The sequence below is a fragment of the Rana temporaria genome, chromosome 6 (genome assembly GCF_905171775.1).
Source record: "Rana temporaria chromosome 6, aRanTem1.1, whole genome shotgun sequence".
NCBI classification, from domain to species: domain Eukaryota; kingdom Metazoa; phylum Chordata; class Amphibia; order Anura; family Ranidae; genus Rana; species Rana temporaria.
In genome coordinates, this window is record NC_053494.1 from 33,768,189 (window position 1) to 33,783,916 (window position 15,728).

At 42.3% G+C, this 15,728-nt stretch overlaps 1 protein-coding gene across 12 annotated transcripts in view; it reads right to left on the reverse strand.

Annotated features, from left to right (window-relative positions):
* Positions 1–15,728, reverse strand: part of MAPK8IP3 (mitogen-activated protein kinase 8 interacting protein 3) — a 171,259-nt gene that overhangs the window by 87,523 nt on the left and 68,008 nt on the right. For all 12 annotated transcript variants that reach the window (XM_040356645.1, XM_040356642.1, XM_040356644.1 and 9 more), the window contains 4 exons: positions 11,190–11,424; positions 7,375–7,477; positions 7,157–7,275; positions 4,439–4,450 (listed from right to left, as the gene is read on the reverse strand). In XM_040356645.1, coding sequence (XP_040212579.1) covers positions 4,439–4,450; positions 7,157–7,275; positions 7,375–7,477; positions 11,190–11,424 — 469 coding nt within the window. The remainder of the gene's footprint in view (positions 1–4,438; positions 4,451–7,156; positions 7,276–7,374; positions 7,478–11,189; positions 11,425–15,728) is intronic.

Consider the following 15,728-nt stretch of genomic DNA (forward strand, 5'->3'; position numbering starts at 1 on the left):
AAATATTTTATTATATCTTTTCATGTGACAACACTGAAGAAATGACACTTAGCTACAATGCAAAGTAGTGAGTGTACAGCTTGTATAACAGTGTAAATGTGCCGTCCCCTCAAACTAACTCAACACACAGCCATTAATGTCTAAACCGCTGGCAGCAAAAGTGAGTACACCCCTAAGTGAAAATGTCCCAATTGGGCCCAAAGTGTCAATATTTTGTGTGGTCACCATTATTTTCCAGCACTGCCTTAACCCTCTTGGGCATGGAGTTCACCAGAGCTTCACAGGTTGCCACTGGAGTCCTCTTCCCCCTCCTCCATGATGACATCACAGAGCTGGTGGATGTTAGAGACCTTGCGCTCTTCCACCTTCCGTTTGAGGATGCCCTACAGATGCTCAACAGGGTTTAGGTCTGGAGACATGCTTGGCCAGTCCATCACCTTTACCCTCAGCTTCTTTAGCAAGGCAGTGGTCGTCTTGGAGGTGTGTTTGGGGTCATTATCATGTTGGAATACTGCCTTGCGGCCCAGTCTCTGAAGGGAGGGGATCATGCTTTGCTTCAGTATGTCACAGTACATGTTGGCATTCATGTTTCCCTCAATGATCTGTAGCTTCCCAGTGCCAGCAGCACTCATGCAGCCCAGACCATGACATTCCCACCACTATGCTTGACTGTAGGCAAGACACACTTGTCTTTGTACTCCTCACCTGGTTGCTGCCACATACGCTTGACACCATCTGAACCAAATAAGTTTATCTTGGTCTCATCAGACCACAGGAAATGGTTCCAGTAATGTTCTGAGTGGAACCTGTCCTGTTAAACAGCTGTATGGTCTTGGCCACCATGCTGCAGCTCAGTTTCAGGGTCTTGGCAATCTTCTTATAGCCTAGGCCATCTTTATGTAGAGCAACAATTCTTTTTTTCAGATGCTCAGAGAGTTCTTTGCCATGTGGTGCCATCTTGAACTACCAGTGACCAAAATGAGAGAGTGAGAGCGATAACACCAAATTTAACATACCTGTTTCCCATTCACACCTGAGACCTTGTAACACAAACGAGTCACATGACACTTGGGAGAGAAAATGGCTAATTGGACCCAATTTCAACATTTTAACTTAGGGGTGTACTCACTTTTGTTGCCAACGGTTTAGACATTAATGGCTGTGTGTTGAATTATTTTGAGGGGACAGAAAATGTACACTGTTATACAAGCTGTACTCTCACTACTTTACATTGTAGCAAAGTGTAATTTTTTCAGTGTTGTCACATGAAAAAATATAATAAAATATTTACAAAAATGTGAGGGGTGTACTCACTTTTGTGAGATACTGTTTATATATAAATCTATATACACACACACACACACTATATTACCAAAAGTATTGGGACATCTGCCTTTACACGCACATGAACTTTAATGGCATCCCAGTCTTAGTCCGTAGGGTTCAATATTGAGTTGGTCCACTATAACAGCTTCAAATCATATGGTGGAGAGGGATTATGGTGTGAGGTTGTTTTTCAGGGCTTGGGCTTGGCCACCTAGTTTCCAGTGTAGGAAAATCTTAAGGTGTCAGCATACCAAGACATTTTGGACAGTTTCATGCTCCTATCTTTGTGGGAATAGTTTGGGGTGGAGGAACTTGACTAGCCTGCACAGATTCCTGACCTCAACCCAATAGAACACCTTTTGGACGAGTTAGAGTAGAGACAGTGAGCCAGGCCTTTTCGTCCACATCAGTGCCTGACCACACAAATGCGCTTCTGAAAGAATGATCAAACATTCCCATAGACACACTCCTAAACCTTGTGGACAGCCTTCCCAAAAGAGTTGAAGCTGTTATAGCTGTAGGGATGGAGACTTGTGGAGGACTAAGACTGGGATGCCATCAAAGAAAGTTCATGTGCCTATAAAGGCAGGTATCCCAATACTTTGGTAATGTAGTTTATATATTTATATATATATATATATATATATATATATATATATATATATATATATATATATATATATATATATATATATATGTATATATATATATATATATATATATATATATATATAATTTTTTTTTTTATTTCATTATTGTAATTATTATTCATCTCTTTTTAATGTGTAAATGTTGTGTTTACTGGTTTAAAAAATCACATTACTTTTTGTTTTTTTATAATATTGTTGGTGTATATTGTGACATGTCAGGAATTTATTTATGCAGATTTGTAAAGTTATTAACTAGTTTACTTTAAATACGTAAGAGTCAAATATTTTATGTTACACCCTAGAAGACCTGACTACCAAGGGCTTTCACACTGGAGCGGTGCGCTAGCAGGACGGTAAATAAAGTCCTGTTAGCCATATCTTTGGAGCGGTGAAGGAGTGGTGTGTATATTGAACTTACACCGCTACTGCCCATTGAAATCAATGGGACACCGCGGCTATAACGCCGGCAATGCGCCTCTGCAGAGGCGCATTGTGGGCGGTTTTAACCCTTTCTCGGCCGCTAGCGGGGGTGTAAAACCGCCCCACTAGCAGCCGAATAGCGCCGCGAAATTGGCGGTAAAACACAGCTAATAATAGCGACACTTTACCGCCGACACTGCTCCCGCCCCAGTGTGAAAGGGGCCTAAGACTTTCGGGCAGTGTCGTAGCTTTGCCTTTTTAAAACAGCCCGGTAATCGTTAGCGGAAATTTTCTGAGGCAATTTCATTTTTGGCCACACACCTCTAGTTATTCATACCTGAAGAAAGTATTTTTTTTTACATTAATAATGACAGAGCCACTTTAGGCCATCTTGAAAACGAAACCAACATTCATTAGAATGAAAATTAAAACAAGAAGGAGAAAAATAAACAAAATATAGGTTAGTGACAAAAAAAAAATGGTATTCCTTTCTGGGTCTTGCAAGAAATGTTGGTACTTTGAATGAGACACAAGTCTCCATCCCTATGCAAACAAAAAAAAATAAAGGTTTTGGGACTTTAAATGAGGTGGGTAAGGTAAGTGAGGCCAAGAAACAGTCATCATTATAAAAAAATAATTTTATTAAAAGACTTTTAATAAAATGATTTTTTTTTATAATGGTGACTGTTCCTTGGCCTCACTTACCTTACCCACCTCATTTAAAGTTCCAAAACCTTTATTTTTCATGTTTCCTTTCCGAGTCTAAAGCCTCGTACGCACGATCAGTCCATCCGATGAGAACGGTACACACCATAGGTTAAATAACCGATCGTGTCAGAACGCGGTGACGTAAAACACAACGACGTGGTGAAAAATACGAAGTTCAATGCTTCCAAGCATGCGTCGACTTGATTCTGAGCATGCATGGATTTTTAACCGATGGTCGTGCGTACTAACGATCGGTTTTGACCTATCGGTTAGGCGTCCATCGGTTACATTTTAAAGCAAGTTCCTATTTTTTTGACCGAAGGTTAACTAACCGATGGGGCCAACGGTCCATCAGACCATTCTCTTTGGATGGACCGATCCTGTGTACGCGGCCTTAGTGGGGCCAATTTAAAAAGCAGCCTTACCTCTGCGACAAGAAAAAAATGCACATTTATTAAGCACAGCAGTGTGTATTACAAATGTGCTTTGCGCTTGGTTGCTGTGTTTGGCAGAAAGATCTATGTGGTGCTTCTTAGGCTCCAACATTGCAGCCTGTATTTTATGAATGGCTGCACTGAGCATAACCCTGAGGACTAGTATAGTGGAGAGCAGATAGCAATATCCACTCTCCATTACCAATGGCTCCTTAATGGCCAAGTTGTCTGAAGCGATAATTGTGTTTAACTTATCTACAGCAGCCAATCAAGTTCCTCCTTTCAGGCCTCGTACACACGACCGAGTTTCTCGGCAAAAAAACAGCAAGAATCTTGCTGTTTGTTTTTTTTTTGACGAGGAAACCGGTCGTGTGTACACTTTGACGAGGAAACTCATCGAGGATCTCGTCGGGCCAAAAAGAAAGCATGTCTTCTTTTTCCTCGACGGGAATGGGAAAATTTGGCTCGCTGAGATCCTCGGCGGCTTCACAAGGAACTCGACGAGCAAAACGGTGTGTTTCGCCCGTCGAGTTCCTCGGACGTGTGTACGAGGCTTCATTCTCCCACAGCAGTATGTGACAATCAAAGGATCTGATTGGTTGCTATGGCTAATGAAAGCAATCCTTTATCAAACACTTTGAAAAAAAAGTAATATATTGTGTGACGTGTGTGACAATAATACGGTGTGTAAATGTGACCAATAAAGAGTGGATAAAGCCTGACAGAACTTTACATGGGTTTTTTGTACCAAATATTAAGTAAGCCCTACAGGCTGATTATTTAAAGGCGACAGACCAGCCAGGAAAGGTAGAATGCCATTCATTCAGGAGTAAGGCAGGAATCTGGGAAAAAGGGGGAGAAAATGAAGAAGAGGTCAGATGTCAGAGGCGGGATACACACCTGAGAACTCTCCTATGTAGACCGTCCAGCGATGTGACATGAGGGGGTATAGGGAGAGAAGGGAACAGAGGGAAGAATAGGGTCAGTCAATGCTTTTAACCAACAAAAGTCACACCAATACTAGCTAGGACATGCACGTTTATAGTACTCCTACCTGCTGAAAAACAACTATTAGAGATATAAAATGTAGGCTATCACCATGACCTGTGAACAATAAATCCATAGGCTTGGGCTTCAAGCTTTCATTTTACATTTCATTCATTTTACACTTTATACCTTTATTTGTGTAGCTCTTTTTTCAATGCATAATTGCCAAAAAAAGTTCACATAAAAAAGTAAGTGGGGAATGCTGAGCAATCCTAAAGTGTACTTTTCCTTTTTAGCCCCTTTCCCAAACTAGCCCACCATCCCCAGATGCATACTAACCTTTAAACTTCTATAAAGGTTGTCTCTTGAGGTCACAGATGATCAGTAGACGGCCCCATAGACCAGTGTTTCACAACTCCAGTCCTCAAGGCGCCCCAACAGGTCATGTTTTCAGGATTTCCCTCAGATGAAATGGCTGTGGTAATTACTAAGGCAGTGAAACTGATCAAATCACCTGTGCAAAATAATGGAAAGCCTGAAAACATGACCTGTTGGGGCACCTTGAGGACTGGAGTTGAGAAACACTGCCGTAGACATTGAGGGAAAGCTACTGCATAGAGGTGGCCAATGCACAGAAGATGTTTGGCTTGGGAGATAAACAAACAATGAAGGTGGAAACTATCGGGCTGAGTTAGGTTTGCATCTGAGGATGGGATAGTTTAGGTTTAGAAAGGGGCAAAAAGCATAAGTGTGCCTTCTTTTAAATATGGGAACTGCCATTGCTGGCATTTGTAAGAATGTGAATCTCTACAGTTAAATTGTAACAGTGCCTTTGGTCCAGTTACACTTAAATCAGAACTCCACTCAAAAGGGGAGATTCTGCTTTAAGTTCTCCCCCCCTTGATCTGCTATATTTGGCATATAATTTTTTTTGGGGGGGGTACTGCTTGGATCACCTAGGCGATCCAAGCTGATGTTCTCCCCCTTCCCTCCCTCCCCCAGCCTTCTGAGACACATCACAGGCCCTAGAAGACTGCGGGACCATTCACAGAGCGCAGCGTGGCTTGCCCATATGCCAGGATCCCGAAGGCTACTGAAGAACTAGCCCAGGTGAAGATGACGCTGTAACTAGGGTTGCCACCTCATTCCTTTAAAACCAAACACATATTAATTATACAGGTTCTGAGGCTAATTTAATGCAGATATGGCACCAAGTGAGTTTAATTACAACCTTAATCAGCCACAGAACCTGTGTAAAATAATATTTGTTTGGTTTTAAAGGGATGAGGTGGCAACCCTAACTGTAAACCATGGAGAGGTGAGTGTCATTTTATTAAAAGTCGGCAGCTACAGAATTTAAAGTTAAAAATGTTTTTATCCTGAGTGAACAAACGCTTTAAAGTGGAGGTTCACCCTCAAAAAAATTTCTGACATCACAGTCGCGCCATCCTACCGACAGAATGCCGGTGCTTTGTTTTTTTTCTCAGCACATACCCCTTAATCCCGATTTTCACCTCACGGCAATCCCGCCGGAGTGGGCGTTCCCAAGCACTGCCTGTGATTGACAGGCTTCCGAACGGCGCATACTGCGCGTCACAGGTTGCCGAAAAAACCCAAACGTCGGTGCTGCTCTATACGGTGCCTGCGCACCGACTTTCGGGTTCTGACGGCAACCTGTGACGCGCAGTATGCGCCGTTCGGAAGCCTGTCAATCACAGGCAGTGCTTGGGAACGCCCACTCCCGCGGGATTGCCGTGAGGTGAAAATCGGGATTAAGAGGTATGTGCTGAGAAAAAAAAAAACACCGGCATTCTGTCGGTAGGATGGCGCGACTCCGTGTAATGTCAGAATTTTTTTTAAAGCGTGAACCTCCACTTTAAGTTGTATCTTTTCAATGCCCACCGCCTCCACTGCCAGTGTTATACTAGCCTGTTCCTGATCTGGCGACATGTCACTCATAAAGTTGCTCAACCGTTTATCAAAACCATCTATGAATGGATAATCCACAGAGCTTGTGTGGGTTATGTCAGAAGGTTTAATGGATTGGGGACAGGTGAGTATAATACTGGCGATGGTGGTGGGAGTTGTTGGGTCAGGGGCGTAAGGCGGGAAAAGGTACAACATAGGTGTAAAGATCCAGATTCGCACAACTGCCCATTCTTGAGTGGTTCTCTTTGAACATGACAGCTGCAGTATTGTTTTTGGGGTCTACTGAACAGGAAGTCTTCAGTGTTGGTAATTACCGGTAGGTATTTTACTTCTATTTAAATATATTCCGCTGTAATAAGTGCCTGAAATTGTGTACACATTTGTCCACTAGTATGTTAGAAACGCCTTCTCACAATCCCCTCTATTATATATAATGAATATTAAAACTAACACAGCACAAGCTGGTGCATTACAAAGGGTTTCCATGATTGCAAACAAAGAGATGAGAAGGCAAAGCAGACAACCATTAAAGAGCAAACAAATTAAAAATATAAATGATCCTCCATGCAGAATGTCAAATGAAAGGGTCTGTCTACTGGATAAGGCACTACTATTAAAAGACCAGAAAAAAAAGTACTAAGCACATACAGCACCCATAATATATTTCTAACCAGTTGTTTGAAACTAATGAAACCAACTCACCAAGTAGATCTGCTCCTTCATCAACATCACCAATTACTTCTGACCCTGCCGTGGACAACTCATGATACAAGGAGTCAGTATTGATCCCAAAAGCTTTGTTTACAATGCCTTGAGTTGGACTGGACAATACATAATGAAGAGCATGTTAGAGGGTTAGGAACATTATGAATAATCTGGTCAATGGTTGTGAATGAAATGATGATATCTCCAGATCTCACCTGCTTCCTGTACGTTCTAGTCTTGGATCCTGACACATGTCCAGTTCTGGGGTGGAATCAATAATATCTTGGACATCAGACCACTCATCACTGCTTCCCATGCCTGTGTGTGGAGAACTATAATATCATACAAGGATAGAAACATACAAAAACTAGAAAGTCTCCTACCAGTATGAAATAGAACATACTAATTACACTGTACCTTGTAGAATGTTTGGAAGCAGAATAGTAAATTGCATCTAAATGGCTAGCAATGATAATGGAAATAAACCTAAGAAAGAACATGACTGGTACGCACGCTTGAAGCCTCATACACACGACCGAGGAACTTGACGGGCGAAACACATCGTTTTCCTCGTCGAGTTCCTTGTTAGGCTGTCGAGGAACTCGACAAGGCAAGTTTCTCCATTCCCGTCGAGGAAAAAGAAGACATGCTCTCTTTTTGGCTCGACGGGATCGAAAAATGTACACACGACCGGTTTTCTCTGCAAAAAAAAAATCCCAGCAAGTTTCTTGCTGGTTTTTGCCGAGAAACTTGGTCGTGTGTATGAGGCCTCATAGCAACATAGAGCTTCTGGATTGCATTCTCTACTGTAGCCATTTTTAAACCCTCACATGTCCTATCACCAGTGTAAATTGAGGACACGTCCTCAGACCTGACCAGGCTCCCGTTTCCCTTCTGGTATTTGTATATCACCCCCTCTGTCTACATGTGGTGTAAGAGCACTCAGTAGCTTTCTATTCATAAACAACATTTATTTGGTCACACCGTGTTCACAGTCAATACAATTGTACTTTATCTTAACATGCATTTTGTATCATGTATTGCAGAGATCGTTTAAAGATCTTAAATACTTCAAAAAAATATTATCTTTAACAAAGACCCAAACCAAAAAAAAAATTGTTGTGCACAACAGTGATATTTAAAGGAAAGTAAAAAATATGGGAATTTAAAATTGATGATGTTTTTTAATAGGTACAAATTACAAACTCTCATTCCACTCCAGGATCAAGTCATCCTAATAGACGTAATTATTGATCTGGAACAAGTACACAACCATTAAAATCTGAAACGCCTACCATACCATCCCGAGGGCCCCATGCCACTAGGAGGCTCCATCAGGGTTGCAAGGCTAAGTAAAACCAGGGACAGTATGTAAAAATCTGTGTTTTGTCTGAAAACGACATGCTTTTGATGTGAAATTCCTCACATTTTAGCTGTCCCACCTCTGCATTGCCTCCTGGCGTGGTGGCCATCTGTAAGCCCGGGGGTCCCATAATCTTCTATTGCCCGGGGGGCCCATGAGTTGTCAGTCCGCCCCTGCCATCCTACTTACCATTTCCAGGTCAATAAAGCCAGAAACAAGAAGATAACCCTTTAAATATTAGTCACTAACAGCTCCCATAATTCTGACCTCACCAGTTTTCTTTAATCAATAACCCAAAGCTTAGAACTCAATAATGATTAGACCGTCACCAATCTGATTGTTTTTTTTTAGAAAAAGATGTCAACAGGAGAAAATGATATAATGGGCTTTATACATTAGACTTATGAGCTTTATATATTAGCTGTGAGTGGCCATCTGTAAAAATTGCCTGTGCCAACGTTTAATGAAGTCATTTTGATTAACGTCTTATCAATTTTCATCACATAAAATTAATTAAAATTCTTCTGTATATGAATAATAAGGAGTACATTAAACAATCTATAGTTTTGTATGCAGTTTTTAAATATTGAATATTAAATGGACAAAACCAGGTAAAGGGTGCATTATCTTGTATAATATATGACATATGTTAATCTTTACCGCACAGTGATGAGACTGACACTGGCGCTAATCATCTACTAAAATAGCCTCAGTAATTAATGTCAGTGGTGGAAGAAATCCCAATCATTTGACAGTATTGTCAAAATCACTTAAAATCACTTAAAGTGAAAATCTAGTCAAAACTGCCTGTCTTCATGCCTGCCTTTAAATATACTTGTTTGTCACTAAAATGCAGGGCATTTACAGCCTACGCATGTATGGAATCCAGATGAGTGAATATTGGTTGGGTTTTTCTAGTGACTATATGCTTGTTCTGGCAGGATTAGTCAGATTTTATATTCAATTCTTTATACTGCCTTTGCCACTAAACCAAACAAGCATACAACCAGAGAAGCCACAACTCATGATATGCATACTTGATCTGATTGAAATGCTTGAGCCATTAATTGAGCCATTAAATCAGAACGAGAGACACATTTTCAAGAGAAGCCAGGAACATTAGCCTGCACAATTTTCTCTGCATGGGTTTCCTTTAAACAGATATAGCATGGCCACATATAGCATCTACACATTAAATACAAAATATACAACTATTTCTTGCAATTTAACAAGAATCATTTTACACAGTGTGACCTTTACAGCATAGCTCCCAACTGTCCCTGATTTGGAGGGACTGTCCGTGATTTGGAGCAATGTCCCTCTTTCCCCCTCATTTGTCCCTCATTTTGGTCTGATCTATATAGTTGTATATAAAATGCACTTTTTATCTTTCAAAATGTGTTTCCCAGTGCTAAACCTTTCATCCAAATTCTAAATTGCTGCACTTGTAAATTTTAAAAGCCAATATAAAAAAATAGTAGTGGTAAAAAAAAGCCCTTGTGGATTTCATTAACCTTTTTTTGGGGTTAATTCTCCTTTAACAGGTTGTGGCAGGAGGCATGTCCTATGCCTACATATGATTGCTAGTAGGTGTCCCTCATTCCCATCTTTACTAGGTTCTAAAAATTAGATTAATAATGCAAACGTTGCTATATATGACAATATTTAGTCTGGAGATAAGAATATGTTCTACTTCCCCCTCAAAATGTTGGGAGGTATGTTTACAGAGTTAATTAAAGTGTATATAAAACCAAGAATGAAATGCCAAAATCTTAGTGTGTGGCACATCCAGGGCTGCTGTTAGAAATCACGGGGCCCCGTACAGCCTACATGGCAGGGCCCCCCCAATATATCAAGACCATATTTTCACAAAAAATACACTAAAAGCATTATTAGTGGACACAAACGTAACAGAGAACCCGTCTGAATAAGCCCTTTTTATTTGTTTTTTACATTTAAAAAAATATTAACGGGGGCAAGGGGGCACATGGAGGGGGGGGGGGTCAGAATCAGGCAGAACAGTGAGGGGAATTAGTGTCGGGGGAGCAATTACAGGAATGATGCCCTGTGCCAGTGTCTCTCCCTGCAGCAGCTGAAAGCTGGCAGGAGGGGGAGAAATTGTCTTTCAGCTGCTGCAGAGAGCTGCACAGGGCATGCTACTGCCCCTCCGTCAAACCACACTAATTTCTCCTGCTGTTTGGGCCCCCCTGTGTGCCCGGGCCCCCTACAGGAGGACTGGTGGTCCCCCCTATTAGCAGCCCTGGGCACATCAATCGAATGGGTTACCAACTAAAGATCAATGATTATTTTTGGCAGTGATTGTTTGGAAAATAAATCAATCAAGAATCGACTTATTAAAGGAATCCAGTTGATTAGTTTTAATATCACTTACACTTTAAATAAACCAATAGGATACAAGTCAGCATTTCCAAATTAATCCAAGTACAAAAAGTATTATATGCTTCAATTAAAAAAAAAAAAAAGAGTTTGTAACCTATAGGCCACATGGTCTCCAGCTATCAATTATTAGGTGTATGTTTTTTGTTTTTTTTAATCCAATCTGTCTGATTTACTTGCAATGATATAAGAGGATCAGAAAACAAAAATGAAGCAGGGTGCTGAAAAATGATTTCACTTCCTCCAGGATAAACCACAATTTGAAATTACCTATGCTGACATTTCTCATCTCCTGGGTCACTTGCACCTCCATATTATGGCTGTGTCGTTTCTCTCGAGACCTCTTGCTTTTTCCAGCCAAGCTGTAGTCCTGAAGGGGCTGGAGACTCTCATGTAGCGGGGTCACGGCGGCCGATGGGACGGATGAAGTCGGGGTATTGGATTTAGTACCTGTGGTGCTTGGTGTTGCTGCCACTGAGGACTGGCCAGATTCTGACATCTCATCCTGTTAAATGGATAAAGAAGTAATACAAACAGTGTGCTTGATGACTGTCACATACATTTGTTTTGTTTGAGTCCCATCTGTGTCTTCCTCAGAGAATGTTACAATAAAATAGGAATTCTTAAATGGTGGTAGGTAATGGGAAAAGTGGGGACAATTTGTATTTACAGCCTGTAAACTGCTTTCAGGGGGAAAACATCAATCTTCCTTTGAGAGTACACCAACATTTCAGTGCTAAAAAGCCCTGGGCCTACAGTATAGCTATCCCTAACATTTAACACTTAACTCTTAACATTTAACCTACATTTAATGCTGATAACACTGCCTGGGGTTTCAATGCCGCAGAGGTAGATTTGTCAGCTCAAACAGGAAGTTAGGAGCTTACTGGATTTTTTTACAGGAAATGCAGGGCTGGACTGGGAAAAAAATTTGGCCCTGGACTTCATCCAGACTGGCCCACTTTGACAGGTCTCTCCCATGGCGGCCGGACAACTCCCGCACCCCCCCCCCCGGCCACCCAAGCCCCCTCTTCCCCTTCACTAGCCACTAGCCGTTCTACTTTATTAGAGTAGAATGTCTGGTACTGGTACTCTTATAGGCAGTACCAGTGGGGAAGCTAGACATTATTTCACCCGGGGCAAAGAATCAGTTTGGTGCTGCCCCTTATGGGACAAGATTAGGCAGAAGTGAGAAACTCCCAGGCCATAGCTGTTGAGTCAGCTGTCTGTCTCCTCCCCCATGATCCTCTGTCTGCCCCCCTGCTCCTCTGGTCCTCCCCATGCTTCTTTGTCCCCCTAGGTGAGTGCTGCGGGGAGGGAGAGAAGGTGAGCGCTGTGGGAAGGGAGAGACAGAGGAGCGGCGGTTCGCTGTCACTGAAGCCGGCCCACTGAGCCATCGGCCCACCGGGAAACTCCCTGTAGTCCCAAAGGCCAGTCCATCCCTGGAAAAATGTATATGTATAGGTATGTTGAATATGTTCTATTTCTATTTTGCCCTCACACACACACTTGAACTCTGAAAATTAACCCTTGGGATCAAATCTAATCATAACACTTAACCCTGCACCTACATTTTTAAACCTAACTCCTAAATCAAATTAACCCCCTGGGGGTCAGCAACCAGTAGATTGCGGACATGTGATTGATGGATCGTGGTCTGGGGTTGCTAACCCACCATTTCAGAGCATCAAACAGAGTGCAATGCAAGAGGACTGCTTATAAATTTGGAGCTATAGTAGGGTGAAAGAGCTGCAGAGGTGACACCATGCCCGTGAACTCTGACTTATCCCATGTTGTTCAGGTAGATCTCCACCTCTTTAAAGTGGTTGTAAACTCTGTTACACCACTTGTACCTTAAGGTAAGCCTATAATAAGGCTTACCTGTAGGTATTGTAAATATCTGCTAAACTTGCACAGTTTAGGAGATATTCACTGCATACGCTGTTGCCGATGTCATCAGCGCATGCGCACTGAAGAAACGGCCCGCTGGTGCCGTTTCTTCAGGACCTATGCCGTGACCAGTGGCTCCCACATGCATGCAGTCCAATAACATCGCTGGAGCCCATGAGCCCGGAATTAACTCCGGTGAAAGAGGTCAGTCGTGGGAGTGGAGTGCGGGCGGCACTGCAGGGTATCGTTCTAAGGTAAGTAGTTCATAATGAGTTCGTATGCGATGCATACAAGCTCATTATACGCTTTTGTCTTGCAGGTTTTATTTATTTATTTATTTTTTCATTTTTTTTCAGAGCTTTACAACCTCTTTAAGGTTGCCTACACCTGCTTTAGCCTATTCCTTTAACAAATTGTAACTGGTAACCTAACCCCTGCCTATCTTAACCCAAAATTTAAAACTAATCCTTAACATTTGGGCTCGGTTCACACTATAGCCGCATCCGTCGCACAGCAGGGGTCCGGTGCATGCTGATTCACCGCTTCAGGGCCGATTTCAGCCCGAATTTTGGGCTGAATTCGGACCTGAAACGCACCAAAAAAGGCACACGTTTTTCCTGCACACCGCACCGGACCTGCTGCGGAGATATGTGAACCGCCTCCATAGAGAGCCAGTCACATTCTCCTGCTATGCGAATTGGATGCAGGGAAACGCGCATTCAATTCGCATAGGTGTAAACCGAGCCTTAATCTAACACTTACACTTATCCCTTAACCTAATCCCCTGGAAGCTTCTGTTTATCTAATAGATTTAGGTATGCTTGCAGTACAAGCAAGCCCCCTAAACCTTGGCAGCAAGCCTAATAAGTTAACCATTTCACCCTTAACCTACAGAACTTCCTGTTGCTAGGTCAATTCTTAACTTAGCTTAATGGCTCCAATAATCATAAAAGTTTTGGGCCAGATTCACAAATGAGATACGACGGCGTTTCTCCTGATACGCCGTCGTATCTCTGTTTCTATCTATGCGACTGATTCATAGAATCAGTTACGCATAGATAGGCAGAAGATCCGACAGGTGTAATTGTTTTACACTGTCGGATCTTAGGATGCAGTACCGCGGCCGCCGCTGGGGGGAGTTTGCGTCGTAAACCAGCGCCGGGTATGCAAATTAGGAGTTACGGCCGATCCACGATGGTTTTTCGCGTTCGCTACGTTGCCGCTAGTATAGTTTCCCGTCGCAAAGTTACACTTTTTTTTGGTGCCTTAACTTTAGTCAGCAAGTGTATTGCTGTCTAAAGTACGGCCGTCGTTCCCGCGTCGAAATGTAAAAATCAACGTCGTTTGCGTAAGCCGTCCGGGAATACGGAAGTACGCTACGCGTGTCGCCGTTCAAAAAAATTACGTCACGGTGCGCAAAGCACGGCGGGAGTTAGGAAACGGAGCATGCGCAGTAGGTCCGGCGCAGGAGCGCGCCTAATTTAAATGGCACACGCCCATTTGAATTGGCCCGCCTTGCGCCGGAGGCCACGGGTGTAGGTTTTCATCGCAAGTGCTTGGTGAATCAGGCACTTGCGATGAAAAATTGCGGCGGTGTAACTTATCTAGGATAAGTTACGCCGCCGTGATTCTACGTGAATCTGCCCCTTTGTGCCAAGATGTAGTCGAGTCTTGCTTACTTTGAGAAAATTGAATAATCCGAGCTATGATTTCCAGCCAATTACTTCTACTTTCTTCTCCTTCGTCTTACCTTGTGTTGATGGAATTTAGATTGACATCAGTTTTAGACCCTTCTGAGACTATTTAGAATTTATTGACAGGTGCATTTGACCTGCAGGTGACCTCATTCTGACCTGCATTTGACCCAGTTTAAGCGTTTTTTTTTTTTCATAGACATTTAGAGAAATGCAAAATCCATTTAAAGCAAACAAAAGTCTGTAGACTTAGGCCCTAAACGTGTATGCTCAGTGGAGCTGAATGTACATTAAGGCACTCTAGAATTTAGCACTGTAGCAATATTGGAGATAAGCAGCCAAGATTCAAGGACCAGAAGCTTCAAAGCAGCACCAGTCTTAGATGCCATTCCCCATTATTATTTTAGCTCTACACTAAAGAAAGTGCCATTTTACAATTCCTACAAATAATGGTTCATCTCGAAAAATAGCCATCCCGATAGATAGCAATTATAAAATCGAGGGTAGCTCCCTTATTATCTACACTATGTAGGCATATAATCCATTGTTAGTAGGTAATAAAGCCACATAGTATAAAGGATGAAAAGTGAAAACAATGAAATGAGCATACAAGTGATGATCATGGTTCAAGTACTGCTTCCCAAAGTTAAGCCTTGTACACACGACCGAGGAACTCGACGGGCGAAACACATAGTTTTCCTCGTCGAGTTCCTTGTTAGGCTGTCGAGGAACTCAACAAGGCAAGTTTCTCCATTCCCGTCGAGGAAAAAGAAGACATGCTCTCTTTTTGGCTCGACGGGATCCTTTACAATTTCCTCGTCGAAAAATGTACACACGACTGGTTTCCTCGGCAAAAAAAAATCCCAGCAAGTTTCTTGCTGATTTTTGACAAGAAACTCAGTCGTGTGTACGAGGTCTTAGCCTTTACAGTAAAGCCCCTTTCTATAGTGTTGTCACCACCAATGGCCCTGATTCGATGGTACAGCCTTTAAGGTAATTTATTGAAACCTGTGCTATGTCCACATGGATCCAACCAATGGGTTCATTTACTTGCCCCCACTATTTATCATCACCTTCTTTTCACTACCCCACCACTCCATAAACGCTACAGACCACCCAGTAGTTTCAGGTATGGAGAGCACGTCACATACACTAGGCAGTTTTGTGGTAATTTGGTGGTTCTTGGTCAGCATTCAATCAGGAGAAAATTGACTAAAGCCACCTC